Source organism: Misgurnus anguillicaudatus, chromosome 20 (assembly GCF_027580225.2).
Source record: "Misgurnus anguillicaudatus chromosome 20, ASM2758022v2, whole genome shotgun sequence".
NCBI lineage: Eukaryota > Metazoa > Chordata > Actinopteri > Cypriniformes > Cobitidae > Misgurnus > Misgurnus anguillicaudatus.
The window spans coordinates 24879982-24898431 of NC_073356.2; the positions used below are offsets into that span (position 1 = coordinate 24879982).

The 18450-nt window shown below is 39.2% G+C and overlaps 1 protein-coding gene across 1 annotated transcript; it reads right to left on the minus strand.

Annotated features, from left to right (window-relative positions):
- Positions 1-803: 803 nt before the first annotated feature.
- On the minus strand, positions 804-10641 carry psmb2 (proteasome 20S subunit beta 2). Its single transcript, XM_055219000.2, has 6 exons — positions 10426-10641; positions 9636-9758; positions 9137-9207; positions 4007-4169; positions 3874-3923; positions 804-997 (listed from the first exon to the last, which is right to left on the minus strand). Exons 1-6 carry the CDS (start codon positions 10514-10516, stop codon positions 896-898), a joined length of 600 nt encoding a protein of 199 aa, XP_055074975.1. The 5' UTR covers positions 10517-10641; the 3' UTR covers positions 804-895.
- Between the last annotated feature and the right edge of the window lie 7809 nt (positions 10642-18450).

The window sequence follows — 18450 nt, forward strand, 5'->3', positions numbered from 1 at the left end:
AGAAAATACTTGATTTGTAGTTGTGTATTTTATACATAACAAGGTGTCTTTTTATAAATGTTGGTGATTACAAAATTAGCGCAATACAAATTGAACACCCAGGGGGATGTTTGAAATTTCTAGCCCTGTTTGCTAAAGGCAGGGTGACATTACCCACACCGAAACCTCAATGTGCTAAATCCACCAGAATTACCTCTGAGATAAAACAGTCCTGACCACTAACCCCTGAGGGCTCGGCAATCACTACAGTAGCAGAACGCAGCTAAACAGTTGCTAGGCTCTCTCACCCCATCTGTCACTCTACCTTTCTTCGTCTGCTCAGGGCCCTGCATCTCCATACCTGCCCCCCTGCCGGCTCTCACTCACACAGGCACACACGTACCCATCCTTAGTGTCAACTCCCCGCTCCCTCCTCTCCGTGACCCCCCACCCATCTCTCTGACACTCAGCAGGGCTGCTCTGCATTTCTATCTGCCTTCAGGCGAACATATGCTGCTCGTCCCTTTAGATTCCGGTGTGTTCAGGAGAGAGGGATTGTTTAATGTTTATTAATCACCTGTCTGCAGAGAAGAGAGAGAGAGAGGAGGCGCACTCGTGCGCGCAAAAGCACACGAGCCGAGTGTAAAAACACAAGGAGTGAGGAAACAAGTACACATCCAAACATAGCATAAGCGCACACTCTTTTGTGTCTTTTTTGTTAGCTAACTGTATTCCAACGCAAACTTTTAAGTGCGTTTCAATTTGCTTAAAAAGTAATACATTTGAATTCATTAAGGAAGATAATCACACAGCAAACGACAGTATATCTAACAGGGGTAGATGTTTTATTAGAGCACATAGGATTTACATTTGCAGTATAAAAGAGTATGACTAGAGGGGGAATAGCAGTAGTTGCTCATTTGGAGCCTACAGAAATCTTCTCCATGTCGTGGATGCCGTCCTTGTCAATCAAACGGACGGTGAATGAAGGCAGGTTCAAGATGAAACGTTTGTTGAGCTGACGGGGAAAAAGAACACAACGAAACGGTTATATAAGGTTACTGTATACACGCATACAAGTAAAATTATGCTTAGATATCATATTAAATATCAAATAGATGGATATAATTTTTTCCTGCTTGCTTTATCTTTGGTATTATTATTATTTATGAATGTGGTTACCTGTGGCTACAATTTGTTAAAAAAATCTTTCTAATGCTTTCGTTTTTAATACACTTAATATAGTGCTTATACACTTAATGAGTGATTCTCACGAAACCATTGAAACACCACGGCACTAATGATTTTAGCTTTAAAATGTGTAATATAGTAACATTAAAAAAGCATCAGAATTAACACAATACTGTGTTCTACCTTGCACAATGTGTGATTTCAACATAAGAATTTATAATTGTAAATTTTATCTAATTTTCTGCTGAAATTCTCATTACCGCAATGTGTCCGGCTGTGTTTGAACATGCGTTATGTTGTAATTTAATCAAATTAACACAAAAATATTAAGAAAAAAAATAAATGGATGTTTTGCTAGACTACTTTAGATGACAGAAAAAATATTTACTGAATATTCATGTATAATAATAATGAAGAAAAATTTGGAAAATTATGTGTCCATGCCTGATGTTCTCATCCTCCGCAACACTTTTTGAGAACAGTTTAAGCACACATACAGAATTTTAATAAAGTTTGATTTTGAGTGACCAAGCACATGGACCAGTTACTTCAAGATTGCTACCAGGTAAGATCATTTTTTTACAGTTAATTTGAAATATTGTCTTGTCAGAATGCTTACACAACATTTTGATTATCATTACCGCAACAGATGCTTATTAAATGTTAATTTAATTAATAGAAGCATAATACTTTGATTTTAAATGCATGTGCAGAATCTCCAAATTATGTTCTTTCAGGTTTGTCATGTCATTTTGAAAATATGTCAGTGTTGATGTTTTCTGACTGTTGCGGTAATGAGATTTTTTAGGACTAATTTTTTTAATTATGTTACAAAAAGTGTTAAATGATAAGTAAAAGTTTTTAAATTAATGTTCCCATTTACTCCAGACTTTGTTTTTCAATGTCTGGTGGAAAAAAAAGTAAATAAGCAAATTTTACATTTTCATGCTTGACATTTTTAAAACCAAGTTTTCGTGAGAATCACCCTAATATAGAAAATTCTCATCATTTACTCACCCTTATTTTGTTGTAAACCTGTATGAGTTTCTTTTTTCTGTTGAACACAAAAGGAAATATTTTGATAAATGATGGTTGACAGCACCCATTGACTTCCATAGTATTTGTTTTTCCTACTATGGTCAATGGGTACTGTCAATTGTGTGCTTAGTTACCATCACTGATCAAAATATCTTCTTTTGTATTCAAAAGAATTAAACACTCTTACAACATGCAGGTGAGTAAATGATGACACAATTTTAATTTGGGGTGAACTGTCCCTTTAAGGCAGCTCAAACCTGCATTTTAGACTGGGACTAAAATGTCCTAAATGCAAAAAAATGCAAAGTTCATCTAATTTTCATACAATACAACATTTTATCATATTAATAATAATAATAATGACGCCCCTCTTCTGACAATGATGAACATGTCAAAGTTTTTTACACATGTGAGCATGTTTAAAGCTCCTAAAGTGGCTCAATGGGTAAAAAAATGCATCTTCCAAATACATAAATGAAAAGGTACCGTAAAGGCGTGAGTATAATTTGAAAGGAGCACGCTGACTTTTTGGGATTTAAGCTTATTCACCGCATCCCCCAGAGTTAGATAAGTCCATACATACCCTTTTCATCTCCGTGTGTCCCACAACTCCGTCTGACACAATCACCGCTAGCCTAGCTCAGCACAAAGAATGGAAGTAAATGGCTCCGGCTAGCATACTGCTTTCAATGAGTGAAAAATAACGGCAACATTTTCCTATTAATATGTTGTGATTTGTATAGTCACAGCATGTACAAATAATACGGTCATATGAGACAGCCATCTTTTAATCGTATACATACTGGAAAATATATTCTCAGAAGGCGAACCACTGCTACTTGGGCGGAGTGTTTGCGTGAACTCTCTTGCTCATCACCACAGGGCTTTTCAGGTGCTGCGAGCAAATCACTTCGCCCAAGTAGCAATATGCTAGCTGGAGCCATTTACTTCCAGTCTTTGTGCTAAGCTAGGTTCCGTCAGACAGAGCTACGGGACACACGAAAATGAAAAGGGCATGTATGGACTTATCCAACTCCGGGGGATACGGCGAACAAGCCAAAGTCCCAAAAAGTCGGCGTGTTCCTTTAATATTAACTCTATTTAATGGGTCATGTTACCTTGCAAATCTAAAAAACTAAAAGAGGCTTTAAGGGAACTGGACACACTGGCTTGAAATGTGAACATAGCATTGGCCCAATAACTGATATACATTGCTCTCCTAGTTAGCAAGTGTGAAAGGACATGTACACCTAGGCGTTTACGCCTACGGTCGGTGTATGTTTTCAATGGTTTCCAATGGAAGCGCCACTCTTATCAAAAAATGCCAGCAGCAGGCGTGTTTCATCAGCGCTGAGCGCCAAGAGTTGAAAAATGTTCAACTTTGGGTAAAATGCTTAGCTTGACAATGTCACATCCAATCGCAGTGGAGAAGGGGCGGAATAAATACCACAACAACCGACCGGCACATCGTACAACGACTGATAAACAAAACAGAAGTATCATAGCAACCAAAGCGCCCAGCTGAAAAACGCTGGCAAGTGCCCACAGTTGGCATCTGCTTGGCATTTTCAGCTGCGCTTAAGCGCTTTGGTGTACACAGTCACACCCCCCCCCCCAATGGACTAAACTACATGGATGAACAGAGTCTGTACTACTACAACTTACCTCTTCAACACATTTTTTCAGCAGATCAACAGCCTCTTCACGAGTCAGATCTGTAGTAAGGTGAAAGAGACGCATTAGGAGTAAACAATGTTTAATAAAAAATATTACCCTCTCTCATGTGTTTGAGACTCACCTGGCCTGTAGTATCGGTCCATGATGGAGAGGGTGAGGAAAGCGCCATATCCATGTGCAGCAAAAGGGGCTTTGGCAAGTGCAGACAGGTAGTCCATGTAGTACAGGCCTGGACCATCAGTTTCATCATATCCTGCCAACAGCAGGTTTACATGGTATGGAGTCTAAAAAGAGAGAAAGACTGTTGACTTTAACCCCTTAAATTTCAATGTGTGACCCTGTCTGTAAAATCCAGATCAAAGGTTTATAATCTAAGTTTGATAGTTGGGGCAATCATTGATTTTAATTTAACTTCGAAGATTGTTCTTTATATACACACGATGATTTTATGCAGAAAAATATAAATTAAAAAAAATGACTTTAGCAGACAGGGTCACATTTATTCAATGTATAAAATAAATAAGGGACAGTTTATGGTCAACCGGTCATAATAAGACAGCATCAAGTGGACCCAGATATAAAACACTCTGAGAAGAGTTAAATTTGGCATAGACTGTACATTATTATCACCTTAAAAAACTGAATGGAAAAGAAACACCGTTTTACGCTAACTCAGCCGTCTTTTTATTACAGTAAACGCAATCGTAAATTTAAAACACCTACAATAACATCAAACTTTTACATTTGCAAAGTGGAAGCATTAGAGAGAGAAAGAGAGAGAGGAAAGCGCAGGGAGGGGTGTGAAAGAGCCGAGAAAGGGGAGCAAAGGGGAGGGAGGGGAGTGTGGAGCAGTCTGGGGGGGGGGGTCGCTGGTGTCACCAGCAGTGTGACATCTGCAGGAAGACGGCACCCCTGCTGCCGCGAGCACCTACCCACCTCCTCTCTCCTCCCTCCATCTCCCGCCCTCACCCTGATGCCCTGGAGCAGTGCCAGCTCTCATTAAAACTTCTTTTAGTCCTCTTCCTCCTATCTCGCTCTCACGCTCTCGCTCTCTTCTCCTTACAAAACTCTGTTAAGATAGAACTACTTTGACTTTCCCGTACGCTTTCTGTCTGCATGGCTCTCATATGCTGAGATTTCGATTCACACCGTGCAAACGCCTAAATGTTTTTTGCTGTTGGGTTATTTTTCCATGTTTATACTTCTCCCGATTCAATGTGCAATTTTATGTCAATCATTTATAGGTGGAGTTCCCAAAAATTATAAACAATGGTGTTTCACGTTGTTTTGTTTGGATGGGCGGTCCATTGTGCTAAATCTGGTTTATCCAATGAGGTGAATTAATGGGAAAAAGTGATCCGAGTCATATCTAGAAACTAAAATATCATGGAAATTTGGCCACTTTGGCCAATAAGTAACTACCTAGACAATGTGTGTCTGCAAGGGTATTGGAGAAACATCTTTTGCATGCGCAACTACCACTTTCAGTTAATTCAAAAATACAAATTCTTGTAGCTCGTGTTAGCAGCTCAAAAGGTTAAAGAGACACTCCACCCCTTTGAAAATATACTCATTTTCCAGCTCACCCAAAGCCAAACATTTAATTTCCACAGTTTTGGAATCCATTCAGCTGAACTCCGGGTCTGGCACTACCAATTTTAGCATAGCTTAGCACAATCCATTGAATCTGATTAGACCATTAGCATCGCACAAAAAAATAGAGTTTTGATATTTTTCCTATTTAAAACTTGACTCTTCTGTAGTTACATCATGTACTAAGACGAACAGAAAATTAAAAGTTGCTATTTTCTAGGCAGATATGGCTAGGATCTATACTCTCATTCTGGCGTAATAATCAAGGACTTTGCTGCCGTAACATGGCTGCAGCAGGCGTAGTGATTTTAGCACTGCCTGAAAATAGTCTCCTGCCATTGAAAGTTAGGGGAATCTTTCCAGGCACTGGATAATAATCACTGCGCCTGCAGCAGCCACTTTCGTCTGAATGGATTCCAAAACTGCAAAAATCTAATGCTGCCTTAACACCAGCCGCGGCAGAGGCGGCAAGCGCGGGTGATTTACATGTTAAGTCAATGCAAAGACGCAGCACGGTACGCACGACCCCGAATGGCGCGGAACACACGACGCGTTGAAAAATCGGAACTTCTGAGGATTTCCGCGCCACGTTTACCAATCAGGACCTTGCTGTAGTAGTGACGTAATTACAGGAAGTGAGCGGAGTCTCAGTGGAGTCGCAGAAGCCCCTCCCATGACGCAAATTTCTGCGTGAATGTCTCGAATAGAATTTCATGCGCGAATAAAGCGAGTAAACTCAAATGTTCAAGTGTCCAACTATGCGCAAATAGCGAGTTTTTGCCACCTCTACCGCAGCTGGTGTAAACGCAGCATAATGTTTAACTCTAGGGGAGCTGGAAAACGAGTATATTTTCAAAAAAAGTGGAGTGTCCCCTTAAGAGTTCGATCACCGGGAACACACATAAAAAAAGTTACATCTTGAATGCACTGTAAGTCGCTTTGGATAAAGCGTCTTCCAAATGCTGAAATGTAAAAAAGTAATAATAAAGTCACACACTGCAGTTTCACAAACAGAGATTTCAATTATGTAGCAGTGAATCTATAACACAAGGTCCAGTTCCTTTTCTGAAACCAGAAAATCTAGTCCTTAACCCACCTGAGAGATTTTAATCTGATCTGGACCGCCCCCCTGCTCACCGTGGGTCTCTAGGGGACGTTTGGGTGAGTAAACACCCCCAAGAGACGCTCACCTAAGCAATATGGTTCACTCCCAGTAGTGTGGTTTAGATGAACAGGGCCTCGTTGAAAGACAAGATTTGAGTTTGTATAAAATTCCCCTGAGCATCATCTATCCGTATAAACTCGACACCTGTTTCGTGAATTCTCCACCTGCCTTGTGAACTACCGCATCAACACAACAGCCTCTCATCATCTGTGTCCTAGTGTTAAAGATGGGCGGTAAACAAAAGCTTTGTCTGATGAGTATGAAGATTGATAACAGTATTGTATCATTCATTCTCCTCATCTCTTGGTCTCACGCTTTCATCTTCTGTTGCTGTGTTCCCCGTCTCTTGCTTATCGCCCCAGGACACATTCTGCTCTTTGGCATCTCTGCCCGATCTGCCGTATTAATTGTTCATCTGTAGCGGAACAGGGGAATGCCTTGCAATATGGCACAAGTAATTATTTGTGCCAGTGTGTTTGGAGAGAACGAGGGCCAATAATATTTCATGCAAGCCAATAAAGGCAAACTGTTGCTGGGCTGTTCTGCGCAAAGCTTGAGGGGAAGTTGGATGAGATCGTGATTTCAAAACAAAAGCATGATACATAAAACAAGCACAGAAACGAGAATTCGGCTGTGAAGAGACGCTTTAAACTCCCATTTGTTGATCTCTATCATGAATAAACTGTGGTGTGCAGGTTAACCAGGTTTATCCACCTTTGCCTTTTCTCTCTGTAAAGATCCACCTAAGGAGCTTTTAAACTCCAGGGACGCCCCTAAGGCCCAGTTGTTTTTTTAGAAACATGTTCCTTAAAGCGTGTATGACATCTATCTCATATAAACATCCCAAAGGGTTTGAGCACAGATGACAAATGGGTCTAGGTACTATATTAAATAATATCAAATTTATTCAATAATATTTAATCAATGATTGCACGATAATCTTTTTTTTCTTTTTGTGAGGAAAACATGTTTTTTTTTTATTTTAAGGCAGTTTTCTATTAGTCAAATATTAAATACTTTAAGACAAATTAATAGTAAAAATTGGACAAATTTGTGACCCTTTCAGGCTAAAGTCTAATAATCTATTATGAGATAAGGAGCATTAAAGTTTGACTTTAATCACAATTGTTCTATTTAAAAATATCAAGGTTATATTTTCACAGAATGTTATTTATAATATAATGGATGATTTTATGTAGAAAGAGTAAATTACAAAAAATTACAGGGACACATTTAGTCTTGGTCTGTGAACAAGTAGCTTATAAGAAAGGCAAAGTATGTGTCAAGGGGAGCTAAACGCACGTGGACCTATGAACTTGTAGCACTTCCTCAGCCCCGTGAGACCACCCCTCCCACCCTGACCTCCCTTCGGCTTGCTCTAATTGTTTTTTGTAATCATTTTCCCCACTCTGCTATTGTGACAGGAGGCAGTTACACTCTTCCTAACAAATTAACGCACACACTAGCAGACAAAAGAGCCTGGATGGCAACGAGCCCATTTTTGCACAGATGGGTGCGCTGTACGTTGCCCTCAGTTTAACACACACATTTGGAGAAATACTCAAAAAGGGAGGAGGCACAGGTGTTGGCGACCTCTGTGACACCGATATCACCATTAGACATTCAACACATATTGGCATCAGTACCTAAGCCTATTTTAAACAGGTTACAGTGCTGGAGTTCACATATACACTTTGCTGTCTACATACTGTTACCTTAAAATTCCTAAAAAGGACACATTGTACCTGTTGTGTTGATTGTATCTTAAAACGGTTTACATAATTCGAATCACAAGATATGCTTTCCAAAGATATGTGACATGTTTAGCTTTTGGTTTTTGAGTTGGTGTTTTTGATGAAGTTTGCAGTCAAATAATGCAGTGTCCCTCCCACGGCTTTTTCGGGGTTAAAAAGCAAAAAAAAAAGGAATGAGCATGAACTAGAAAATCAAGGAAAATCAATGGGAATCAATTTCATGGGAAATCAATGTATAAAAGGCTTACTAATAGTTGTATTTGGATATGAAATAAAAAGGAGTAAGTATTTTAACACTGAGAAAATTACAGCAACTTTAAAAATACCACTTCTACAACGTTTTATTTGTAGATGTAGTAAAAAGGAAAATAATTTATTTGCCGTTTCGTTCTTTTTCTACATAACTCAATATTTGTTGCTATAATTGAAAGCCGTGCCTATAAAAAAAAATAATAATCTTCTGTCTCCCTCTATACAGGTTGTATCTCTAATGATAATCAAAAACTTTACAAAATAAAAAGGACTTGTATGGCACTTCTCATGTTACTGTTTTCATATGACAAATTTAGCCGTTTTTCTATGCTTTTGTAAGATGCTTTGAGTAAAAGCATCTGCTAAATGCTTATATTTAAATGTAGTTTTCGTGGGTAGAGATTCATTTACTATTTATCTTGCAACCAAACTACCAAAACATTTAATCAATTGAACCAAAAGTTGGACGCAAAGGTTCTGAACCCACCCGACTCCGTAGATACTCTGCCAAGTTTTTCCTTGTGAAGTTTGCAGCGGCTGATGGGCTGAGCTCATATCCTGATGAAAGGAAAACCTTAAATTTGAATCAATTCATAGCATAACAGAAGCAACTGACATTTAGACTCCACATGCTAATATACCTTACTGTAGAAAAACTTTGCAGAAGACTGCAAACTACATAAAATACAAACTAAATTGTTTCATCAGCAAAGAGAAAGTTGTAAAATTGTTGGAAAAATTGCACAAGATATTTGCAAAAATAAATTCAATTTAATTTAATATAATTTAAAGTATTAAATAAACATGAATGATGTTTAAAATAAAAAGCAATATTACGCACAGTCTGTCATTCTAGAGAGAAAATAATGACTTTGGGACCTGCTCTCAATATCACGGAAATATAACAATACAACACATACCAGTGTATATTTTATTACAATCAATAACATTTAGCTTTAGCAGAAATGACAAAAACGAATGCTTACCATTTCTCATTTTGTATAGCTGGACATTTTTCTGAATGTATTCTGCAAACTGTACTGTGTCACCAGCTTCACCCACACACAAGAGCAAGATCTTCTCACTGAGCTTGAACATCTTGTCATAATCGTGTCAAACATACAAAACATGTCATCACAACATCTCTATAACACTATAGTATCTGATCTTACTGTACTAGCATGTCTTACTGCAAGTCACGTTCTACACAGAGTCCGTGTATCTTTAAAAATTATTAGCTGTCTTAAAAAGGAAGGCTACATTTTTGGATGATACATAAACACTAATTTGGTATTCTCTTGTGATGTACTAATCCTCTAACTCTGTTTAAAAGCTTGTAATAAATAATATTGTAAACACAATTTTGAGTGTCACGTTCATACTTTCACTTTCACAACTCGATCGCAAAGTCATCCATCTGACACTCGCCGATCAAAAGATATTAAAACTGACGTGTTGTTCGCAGCACAGTTTACGACTTCATTTCAAATAAGATTGCATCTGTTGAGAAGCCATCCTTTCAAAATATCAATATGTAAATCAGTTCAACGCACAAACTCTGTTAGCAGGGTAACGTTAGCTAACACTGCTTACTTCACTACATATTTAAGTTATTCTTAAATAAAGAAACATTTTTTGCACAAAACACCTACGTGTATAAACAACATAATGTGTTTAATTATTAGTTGTCTATAACATTTCTATAGGTTTGTTTTTCATTGCTGACTGACCGGTTGGCGAGATGCTAACGTGCAGCTACACATCTGCTAAACTCACCGTGTTTCATCTGGATTATACTGCTGGCTGCTACATTATCTGCCGCTACCAGAACAAAGTCTGGCCCTTGGATGCCGATTAAATACTCCATGCTGTGAGTTAAAGGTAAAATAAACACACTTTGTCTTTACTTATAGGACCAGTATCGCAACTCACTCAGATATTACACAGCAAAAGCTGAATGGAGATCAACTGTGTCGCACTGTTTACACGTCATGAGCGAGCGCGTTCTCTAATGTCACGTGACACCAAGCGGTAAACTACATGGCACGCTGTCAGTTTATAAATCTGTTTTACTAAAAGCACATTATCGCGTATTTAAATTTGTGAATATTAATATTTTTTAAACTTTCGTGGAAAAATAGATTTTTAAACCGGGAAGGTCCTGTAAATGGATACATCTTGAAAAATATGCTCAACAGTGAATGGGAATTTTTTTGAAAGATTTTTAAAATTAGGATAGATTTGGCCATTTTAGTGCAGTTCATGATGCTATTAATACTTCTAGAAAACTCTTTATTTATTAATCATGAATAGCAGGAAAATGTGTCTTTAGATTAAAATTGCAAACGTCTAATTTAGCAGCCTAAAATATGTTTTTCATATTTCACTTTTTTCATAAGACTAATTATTTCTTGTTTTATATTTTTCATTTAAAAAGTGTTGGCTTTTCCCATTAGGCAACTTCAAAACTGACGTGGATATAAATGATTGATCATGTTGCTGCAGCAGAACATCTATGGCCTCCAACCACTAAGACTTCTATTCAGGTCCATTAGTTTTGCTTCTCTTCTCTATACTGAAAAGTGTTCATAGCAGACAAAACACATCATGAGAAAAAAATATTTGAGATGTAGGCTAAAATGAATGTTCCTAAAGCAGTGGTTTTCAAACTTTTTTGGCATGCTGCCCCCCCCCCCCTTGTGTATGGTGCTCCCCTTAATGGCCCCACAACAAGGAATATTTATGATAACATTCCAAAACATAAAATTTTAATTAACATAACATATTAAATGATACAATGTAGTGCTCTTGGTTAGTAGCCTTAATTCCAAAGAATTTATAATAAATTGATGTATAAAATGTCATTAAACTGGGACCCCTGGCACCATCTCAGGACCCCCAGTTTGAGAAGCACGGTCCTAAAGGATTCTTTGTCATGCTGAACCTTTAACATTCACAAAACCTTTAAAAGGCAGTTTTACAAGGTTTTGAGAACCTTTGACTGTAAATTTCATCAGGGAACCAAACCTTTAAAAAGTAGTTTTAAAAGGTTCCACTTTTATTTTTAAGAGTTTATCTTTTGTTTCTGAGAGCTTGCACTCTTTAAACTGTCACAAAAAATGGTCTCTAGCTGTCACTAGGACAGTAACTTTTAAAAACCCTAAGGCGTACTATTTAGGTACAGATATGTGTATACACTCACCTAAAGGATGCGCAGTCCTGTGGGCGCAAATGCCTTGTTGATGCTAGAGGTCAAAGGAGAATGGGCCAACTGATTCAAGCTGATAGGAGAACAACTTTGACTGAAATACCACTCGTTACAACCCAGGTAAGCAGCAAAGCATTTTTGAAGCCAACACACGCACAACCTTGCGGCGGATGGGCCACAACAGCAGAAGACCCCACCGGGTACCACTCATCTCCACTACAAATAGGAAAAAGAGGCTACAAATTGCACGAGCTCCAGATGAAGACTGGAAAAATATTGTCTGGTCTGATGAGTCTTGATTTCCGTTGAGACATTCAGATGGTATAGTCAGAACTTGGCGTAAACAGAATGAGAACCTGGATCCATCATGCCTTGTTACCAATGTCAGGCTGGTGGTGGAGGTGTTATGGTGTGGGGGATGTTTTTTTTTTTTGGCACACTTTAGGCCCCTTAGTGCCGATTGGGCATCGTTTAAATGTCACAGCCTACCTGAGCATTGTTTCTGACCATGTCCATCCCTTTATAACCACCATGTACCCATCCTCTGATGGCCACCTCCAGCAGAATAATGCACCATGTCACAAAGCCCGAATCACTTCAAATTGGTTTCCTGAACATGACAATGAGTTCACTGTACTAAAATGGCACCAGATCTCAACCTAATAAAGCATCTTTGGGATGTGGTGGAACGGGAGCTTCGTGCCTTGGATGTGCATCCCACAAATCTCCATCAACTGCAAGATGCTATCCTATCAATATAGGCCAACATTTCTAAAGAATGCTTTCAGCATCTTGTTGTTGAATCAATGCCACGTAGAATGAAGGCAGTTTTAAAGCGAAAGGGGGTCAAACACAGTATTAGTATGGTGTTCCTAATAATCCTTTAGGTGAGTGTATGAACAGATAGGTATGCCTGTTATTATTAACTCTTTAGGTACAAAAGTAGGCCTAAGCTACCACCCCAGTGACAGCCAGTGACCAATCTTTAACCATTTTTCTGACAGTGCACCTTGTGGTTCCTGAATGGTGCATACATTTCTGCATTTGTTATTAAATATTTTTGTATACATTTTGTGATGTAAGTATTCTTTCTTCTCTTTTTTATCTGTCTCTCTTTCTGTAGTTGTCACCGGTTCAGCCTGACTGCGTCGTTAGGCCTCATCATTTGCATTCAGATTAATTATCTAATTACCGACAAATGTCCGGCGGCCACCCTGCACTCCAGCTCATCAGCTCTGCGCCTGTAATTATTTTAATCATTTACTTTCATCTGAAGTGTTCCTGCCATACTCCTGTGTTTAGAGGCCATTCTTAATTACCCTGCCAAGACACTCTTCCTCTCTTTTCATGTGAGGGAAAGGGGCAAAGAGCGAGGGGGAGATAGAGAGAGCCCGATGGGGACAGAATCCAGGAATCTTGACAGCATCATAAAAGCTCCAAGCTCTGCTGGTTGTTCACTCTGTTTCCCCCCATCAACTTCTCTCTCCCTCTCTCTTTCTCAGTGTCTCTGACTCCTCACCCCTCCACCAACCCACATCCTTCTCCAATTTTAACTATTTCTCTCTCCAGCTCGCACCCTCTCTCTCTCTCTTTCCCTCTCTCGCCCCCCACCACCCTCCTCACTTCCTCTAGTTCTCCCTTTATCGCAAGCACACACAGGAATCGCCTCCGGGACCCAGTGCTCTGACTACTAATACACTCACACACACACTGTGACATACATCATGCACTACGCACCCTGCGTATTATCTATTCGGAAAATCTATACACCTCTCTGTCTGCAGTCTCTCTTTATTTAGGCACCATCAGCCTGGTTGCTTCTGGTTCGTGTCTGGTTGTTGTTGGCACAATTTCTGCCATCGCCGCTCTCACTGTTGTGTCCTCTCAGCAATTGTGAGACACACTGCGCCGGTGAAAATATATGAGCTATAATTGGAGCCCCTGGCTGTTGTGGTTTATTCCAACTTTGGAAGTCTAGAGATTGCCGTGTTGGAAACATTGATGTTTCATGCGTTTCATTCTGCTAGAACTCATTAATGAGTGCGGAAAATTTGTTTTTAGTTTTAAGTCATGGGATTTTAAAAACGCGAAAGGACTAAAAATAAAGGTTATTAAAGGGACACTCAACTTTTTTGAAAATATGCTAATTTTTTTAGCTCCCCTAGAGTTAAACATTTGATTTTCACCGTTTTGGAATCAATTCAGCCGATCTCTGGGTCTGGCTGTACTACTTTTAGCATAGCTTAGCACAATCCATTGAATCTGATTAGACCATTAGCATTGTGCTAAAAAATTACCAAAGAGTTTTGATATTTTTCCTATTTAAAACTTGACTCTTCTGTAGTTACATCGTGTACTAAGACCAACGGAAAATTAAAAGTTGTGTTTCTTCTAGGCAGATATGGCTAGGAGCTATACTCTCATTCTGCCGTAATAATCAAGGACTTTGCTGCCGTAACATGGCTGCAGGAGGCGTAGTGATATTACGGACTGCCTGAAAATAGTCCCCTGATATTGAAAGTAACCAAGGGGACTATTTTCGGGCAGTCAAGTTTTAAATAGGAAAAATATCGAAACTCTTTGGTTATTTTTAGCGCGATGCTAATGGTCTAATCAAATTCAATGGATTATGCTAAGCTATGCTAAAAGTGGTACAGCCAGACCTGGAGATCGGCTGAATGGATTCCAAAACGGTAAAAATCAAATGTTTAACTCTAGGGAAGCTGTTAAATGAGCATATTTTCAAAAAAAGTGGAGTGCCCCTTTAACAAAGCCACAGTCACAAGTGTTCAAAGGGCTATTTTAAAGGAATAGCACAGTATCTGCTTCATCCAGATAAAATTGGTTTGTTCATTTCGTTGTTCTAATATGAGATCAATTCTTCAGCCAATAGACTTTACAAAGAGCAGCATTGAGTTTGAAACGCATTGTTTCTGCCATGGCTCCAGAGGGAACCCGTCTGAGTTTGGGGATTATGGACTCATAGCCCAAGGGTAGTTTGTTAAGAGTGGGCCATGTTTTGAACTCAGATTAAGAGTATAGGTGGAGGATACAGGGTAGAGCAAATTAATAGTATTCATGGTTTTTGTGTGACCCCCAACTTCAATTATAGAAGGAGAAATCTTGAGTTTCCATTAATTTTTTTCACAGTATTGTGAACCTTTCATATAGTTGTTTTTGAATATTTCTATATTGATATGTGATATTGTATTGCTAGTTATTTTGTTTGTATGCTTGTAAAGCACTTTGAGTTGCATTTCATTTTCATAGCACTAAAAGTGGTTCTTTGCTCGTAATCATAGAAGAACCATTTTTAGTGCCATATAGCACCAGTGAAGCACCTAGCAAAGAACCACTTTTAGTGCTATTTAGCACTGTTTGTTTTTAGAGTGTACATGAAATGCAACTCAAAGAGTGTATTATAAATGATTCAAGATCCTGTGTGCCGTATACATTCATCTCCTTTAACTCTTTTAACCTAACCCTAACTATCTAATCCGAATTTTAATACTACACTCTAAATAGTGCTGGGTTGTTAAACTATTAGACAGAACACACTGCTGGGTTAAAACAACCCAGCATAGTTTAAACAAAAGGCGCAACAGGGAAATATGATCAGAGCGCGCTGATGTCTTAAGTGCGTGTTTTACATTGTAATTTACGCATTTGCATTTTGAAGAAAGCGCAACGCACCGCTTTTTCAGTTTAATCTGCAATTTCACGGCGCTGAGAGCGGGTCGCGTTGAATTCATTGTTTCGGCCTGTCGTCGTTTAGCGGCGCTTTGCTTTTGTCAAGTGGCAGAGGGCGTCGATAGGACCTGTGCACGAGAGGGACCATTTCGTCTGAAGGGGTGAAAAAGAGCAAGCTAAATGAAAGTGACAGCCTCTGAAAAAATCCCTACCGGCAGCTGGGAGGATTTGACATGGCGAGCTCCCCCACCACCGTCGGCCCTGTGACCCCCGTGCCTGGCACACGCACCTGCCGCTCTGGGGCGCGCTCTAACCGGCGGAGAGATTATCGCGGGGCGTGGTGTGGTCGACCCGTCCTCAATGAAGTCCTGTGAAAACCCCCTTATGCGTGAAAGAGCCCCTATTCAAGAGCCTTTGTTCAACACATTTTTATGGGAAAACATTGGCCATTATGAGGTTTCGAGATTTACATGGCACTCCATAGAGGGGTATAATCCTTTCAAGCAGCAAACGAATAAAAGTTTAAACCTGCTGTTTTCATATTTATTAGCTGGTTAAAGCAGACGAGGCAGCTGATCCCTCTTCAACCAACAGGCCTTAGTTAGGTCTACGTATAGCTAGATATATCACTTCTCTTCACACCATAAAGTATGGAACCATTCCTCAAAAATACACAATAATAACTAAATAAAATACTTAATTGCTTTATTAAAGTTTATTTAAGGGGGATCTTATTTATCCCCTTTCACTGACAGATCTTTATCATGCACAGGCCCTAAGGGGGTCAACATTCCATTCGACTCTCTGCCACCCTTTCTCTGTCCAAGCTGATTGTTTCCACGCCAGTGGAGTGCTACAGGCTACCTCACTGTCACAGTGCATCATAAATATGAAAGAACGAGGAGAGAGGTAAGAATGAGTTTAAAATCTCAAGTCTTTGAGGGCAGAGGTTCCTAACTTTGATGCCTACTCACTTAATTATGACTGATATTGCCCCCTAGTGTTCACATGTGTTTAATGCATCATGCATCTCGCTGTCGGAGATAATGGCATTTTATCTGGGTGAGTTGTCGTGTAGTTGTCGTAATAGGCCCAAATACTTATTCAATAGAACACAAGTAAAAGTTAAGATTTTTTTACCAATAGAGTCCTGAAAGTAGTTCAAAAACGTATTGCATGGCAAATTTATGGGGTATATTGTACAGTTATGATGACAATATTTTTGTCATATTGTGACCCCAGCTGTGGAAATTTCTACAACATAGGCTATCTTAGAAGTCTATATTTCTTTGCATTTAAAAACACTAAATCAGCATCTCCTTACCAGGAACACAGCATCTCATCCTACACACACACACCCTCACCTGTCTCTCTTCGGGTGGAAAGGCGCGTGGCACGCTTGCACTGCTGTGATTCGCGCCCAGCGGGGACCTTCTCACCCAGCGGTTTGTCCCACTGCCTGCATTATACAGTGTGGCTTTTGCTTATTTTATTTTTTGAATGCATTCTGGATAAAGACACGTAGAGTTAAGGATCAAGAATTCATTTTCTTTTTCCCTTCCAGAATGTCCTCAAAACAGTATACGCTCTTAAAGGTGCTAAAGCGTGCTAAATAATTTTTGGTTAACCACAAAACATTTTAGTCAGGTTCTCAAAAACATAATTGTTTTTTCTTTTTATAGTCGTTTTAGTTTGTAGAACCCTTTTTTCTCTTAATTTCCTTTACCAAGGCTTGTAAATGGCTCTTATAGGCCTACATAAGTAGCCTACATAAGTAGGATACACAAACCCAAAGAACCTTTATTTTTTAGTGTTTAAAACATTCCCTGCTGAAAAAAAAACAATGAAACCATTACAGCAAATTCTAATGGTTTCCATTAAAATACTATAGGAACCATTAGCTTTTTACCATTAAAACCACTACACTGTAGTGTGTTTTGGCCATATTCCATTAAAACCAACATATTCCATTAGAACCAATACATACCATTAGAGACAAAAAAACTACACTGTAGTGTGTTTTGGGCCATATTCCATTAGAACCAATATAAGTCCAAATAAAAACAATAAAACCATTAGAATTTTCTGTAATGGTTTTATTGTTTTTTTCAGCAGGGTTGCCATATTAGGAGATGTTCATCATAAAATAGTTGTTTGTTTTTGTTGTATGTGTACTTGATGAAATAAAGTAACTCTTAAAATGACATGTGCTTTCAGCAATGGGCCCAGCACTGCGTATTTACGCAAATTAGCTTTAGTTACTTATTAAATTAGAAAAATGTCATTCCCTCGTAACCTGCATGTTTCAGGCCTTTAAGGCTGGTTTATTATTGTTTTTCTATTCTGGTGCTTCTAGACTAAAACGCTTTCAAAGACGTGTCGTTTTTTTTGTTCGCACTTTTTAGTACGATAATGCCAAAGACCAAATCATTAAACATGTTAATTCTTCAATACATTCGCACAAGGGTGTGATAAGGTTAGTCAAGGTATAAATTCCCGCAATTTGTGAGAAAACGACGGATTATCCGAGATTTCGCCAGGGGCTTTTGGCTGCGGAGTCTGACTGGACCCGCAGGGTGCTGCTCACCGGCCGGATTGAACCAGGTGCCCTGAGGCGCGCGCGGTCCAAATCCCTCAGGGACACAAACCAGGACAACTTTTAGCCTGCAGCAGCGCTTTGCGTGTGGATTATAGAGAAAACACTGGTATCTCCGTAAACACTCCAGCACACGCAAGGCCAGACGCTCTCAGCCCGGGGCAACAAGATAGAAAGTCCATGCTATTTAGATTGACGCAGGGCACTTTGATTTTAAACTCGCACCAAACACTTTCAGTGTGATAAGGAATTAAACATTGTGTGGTTCTTAACAAAATCTTGCGTTTAAAGGTCAAATGGAGATCTT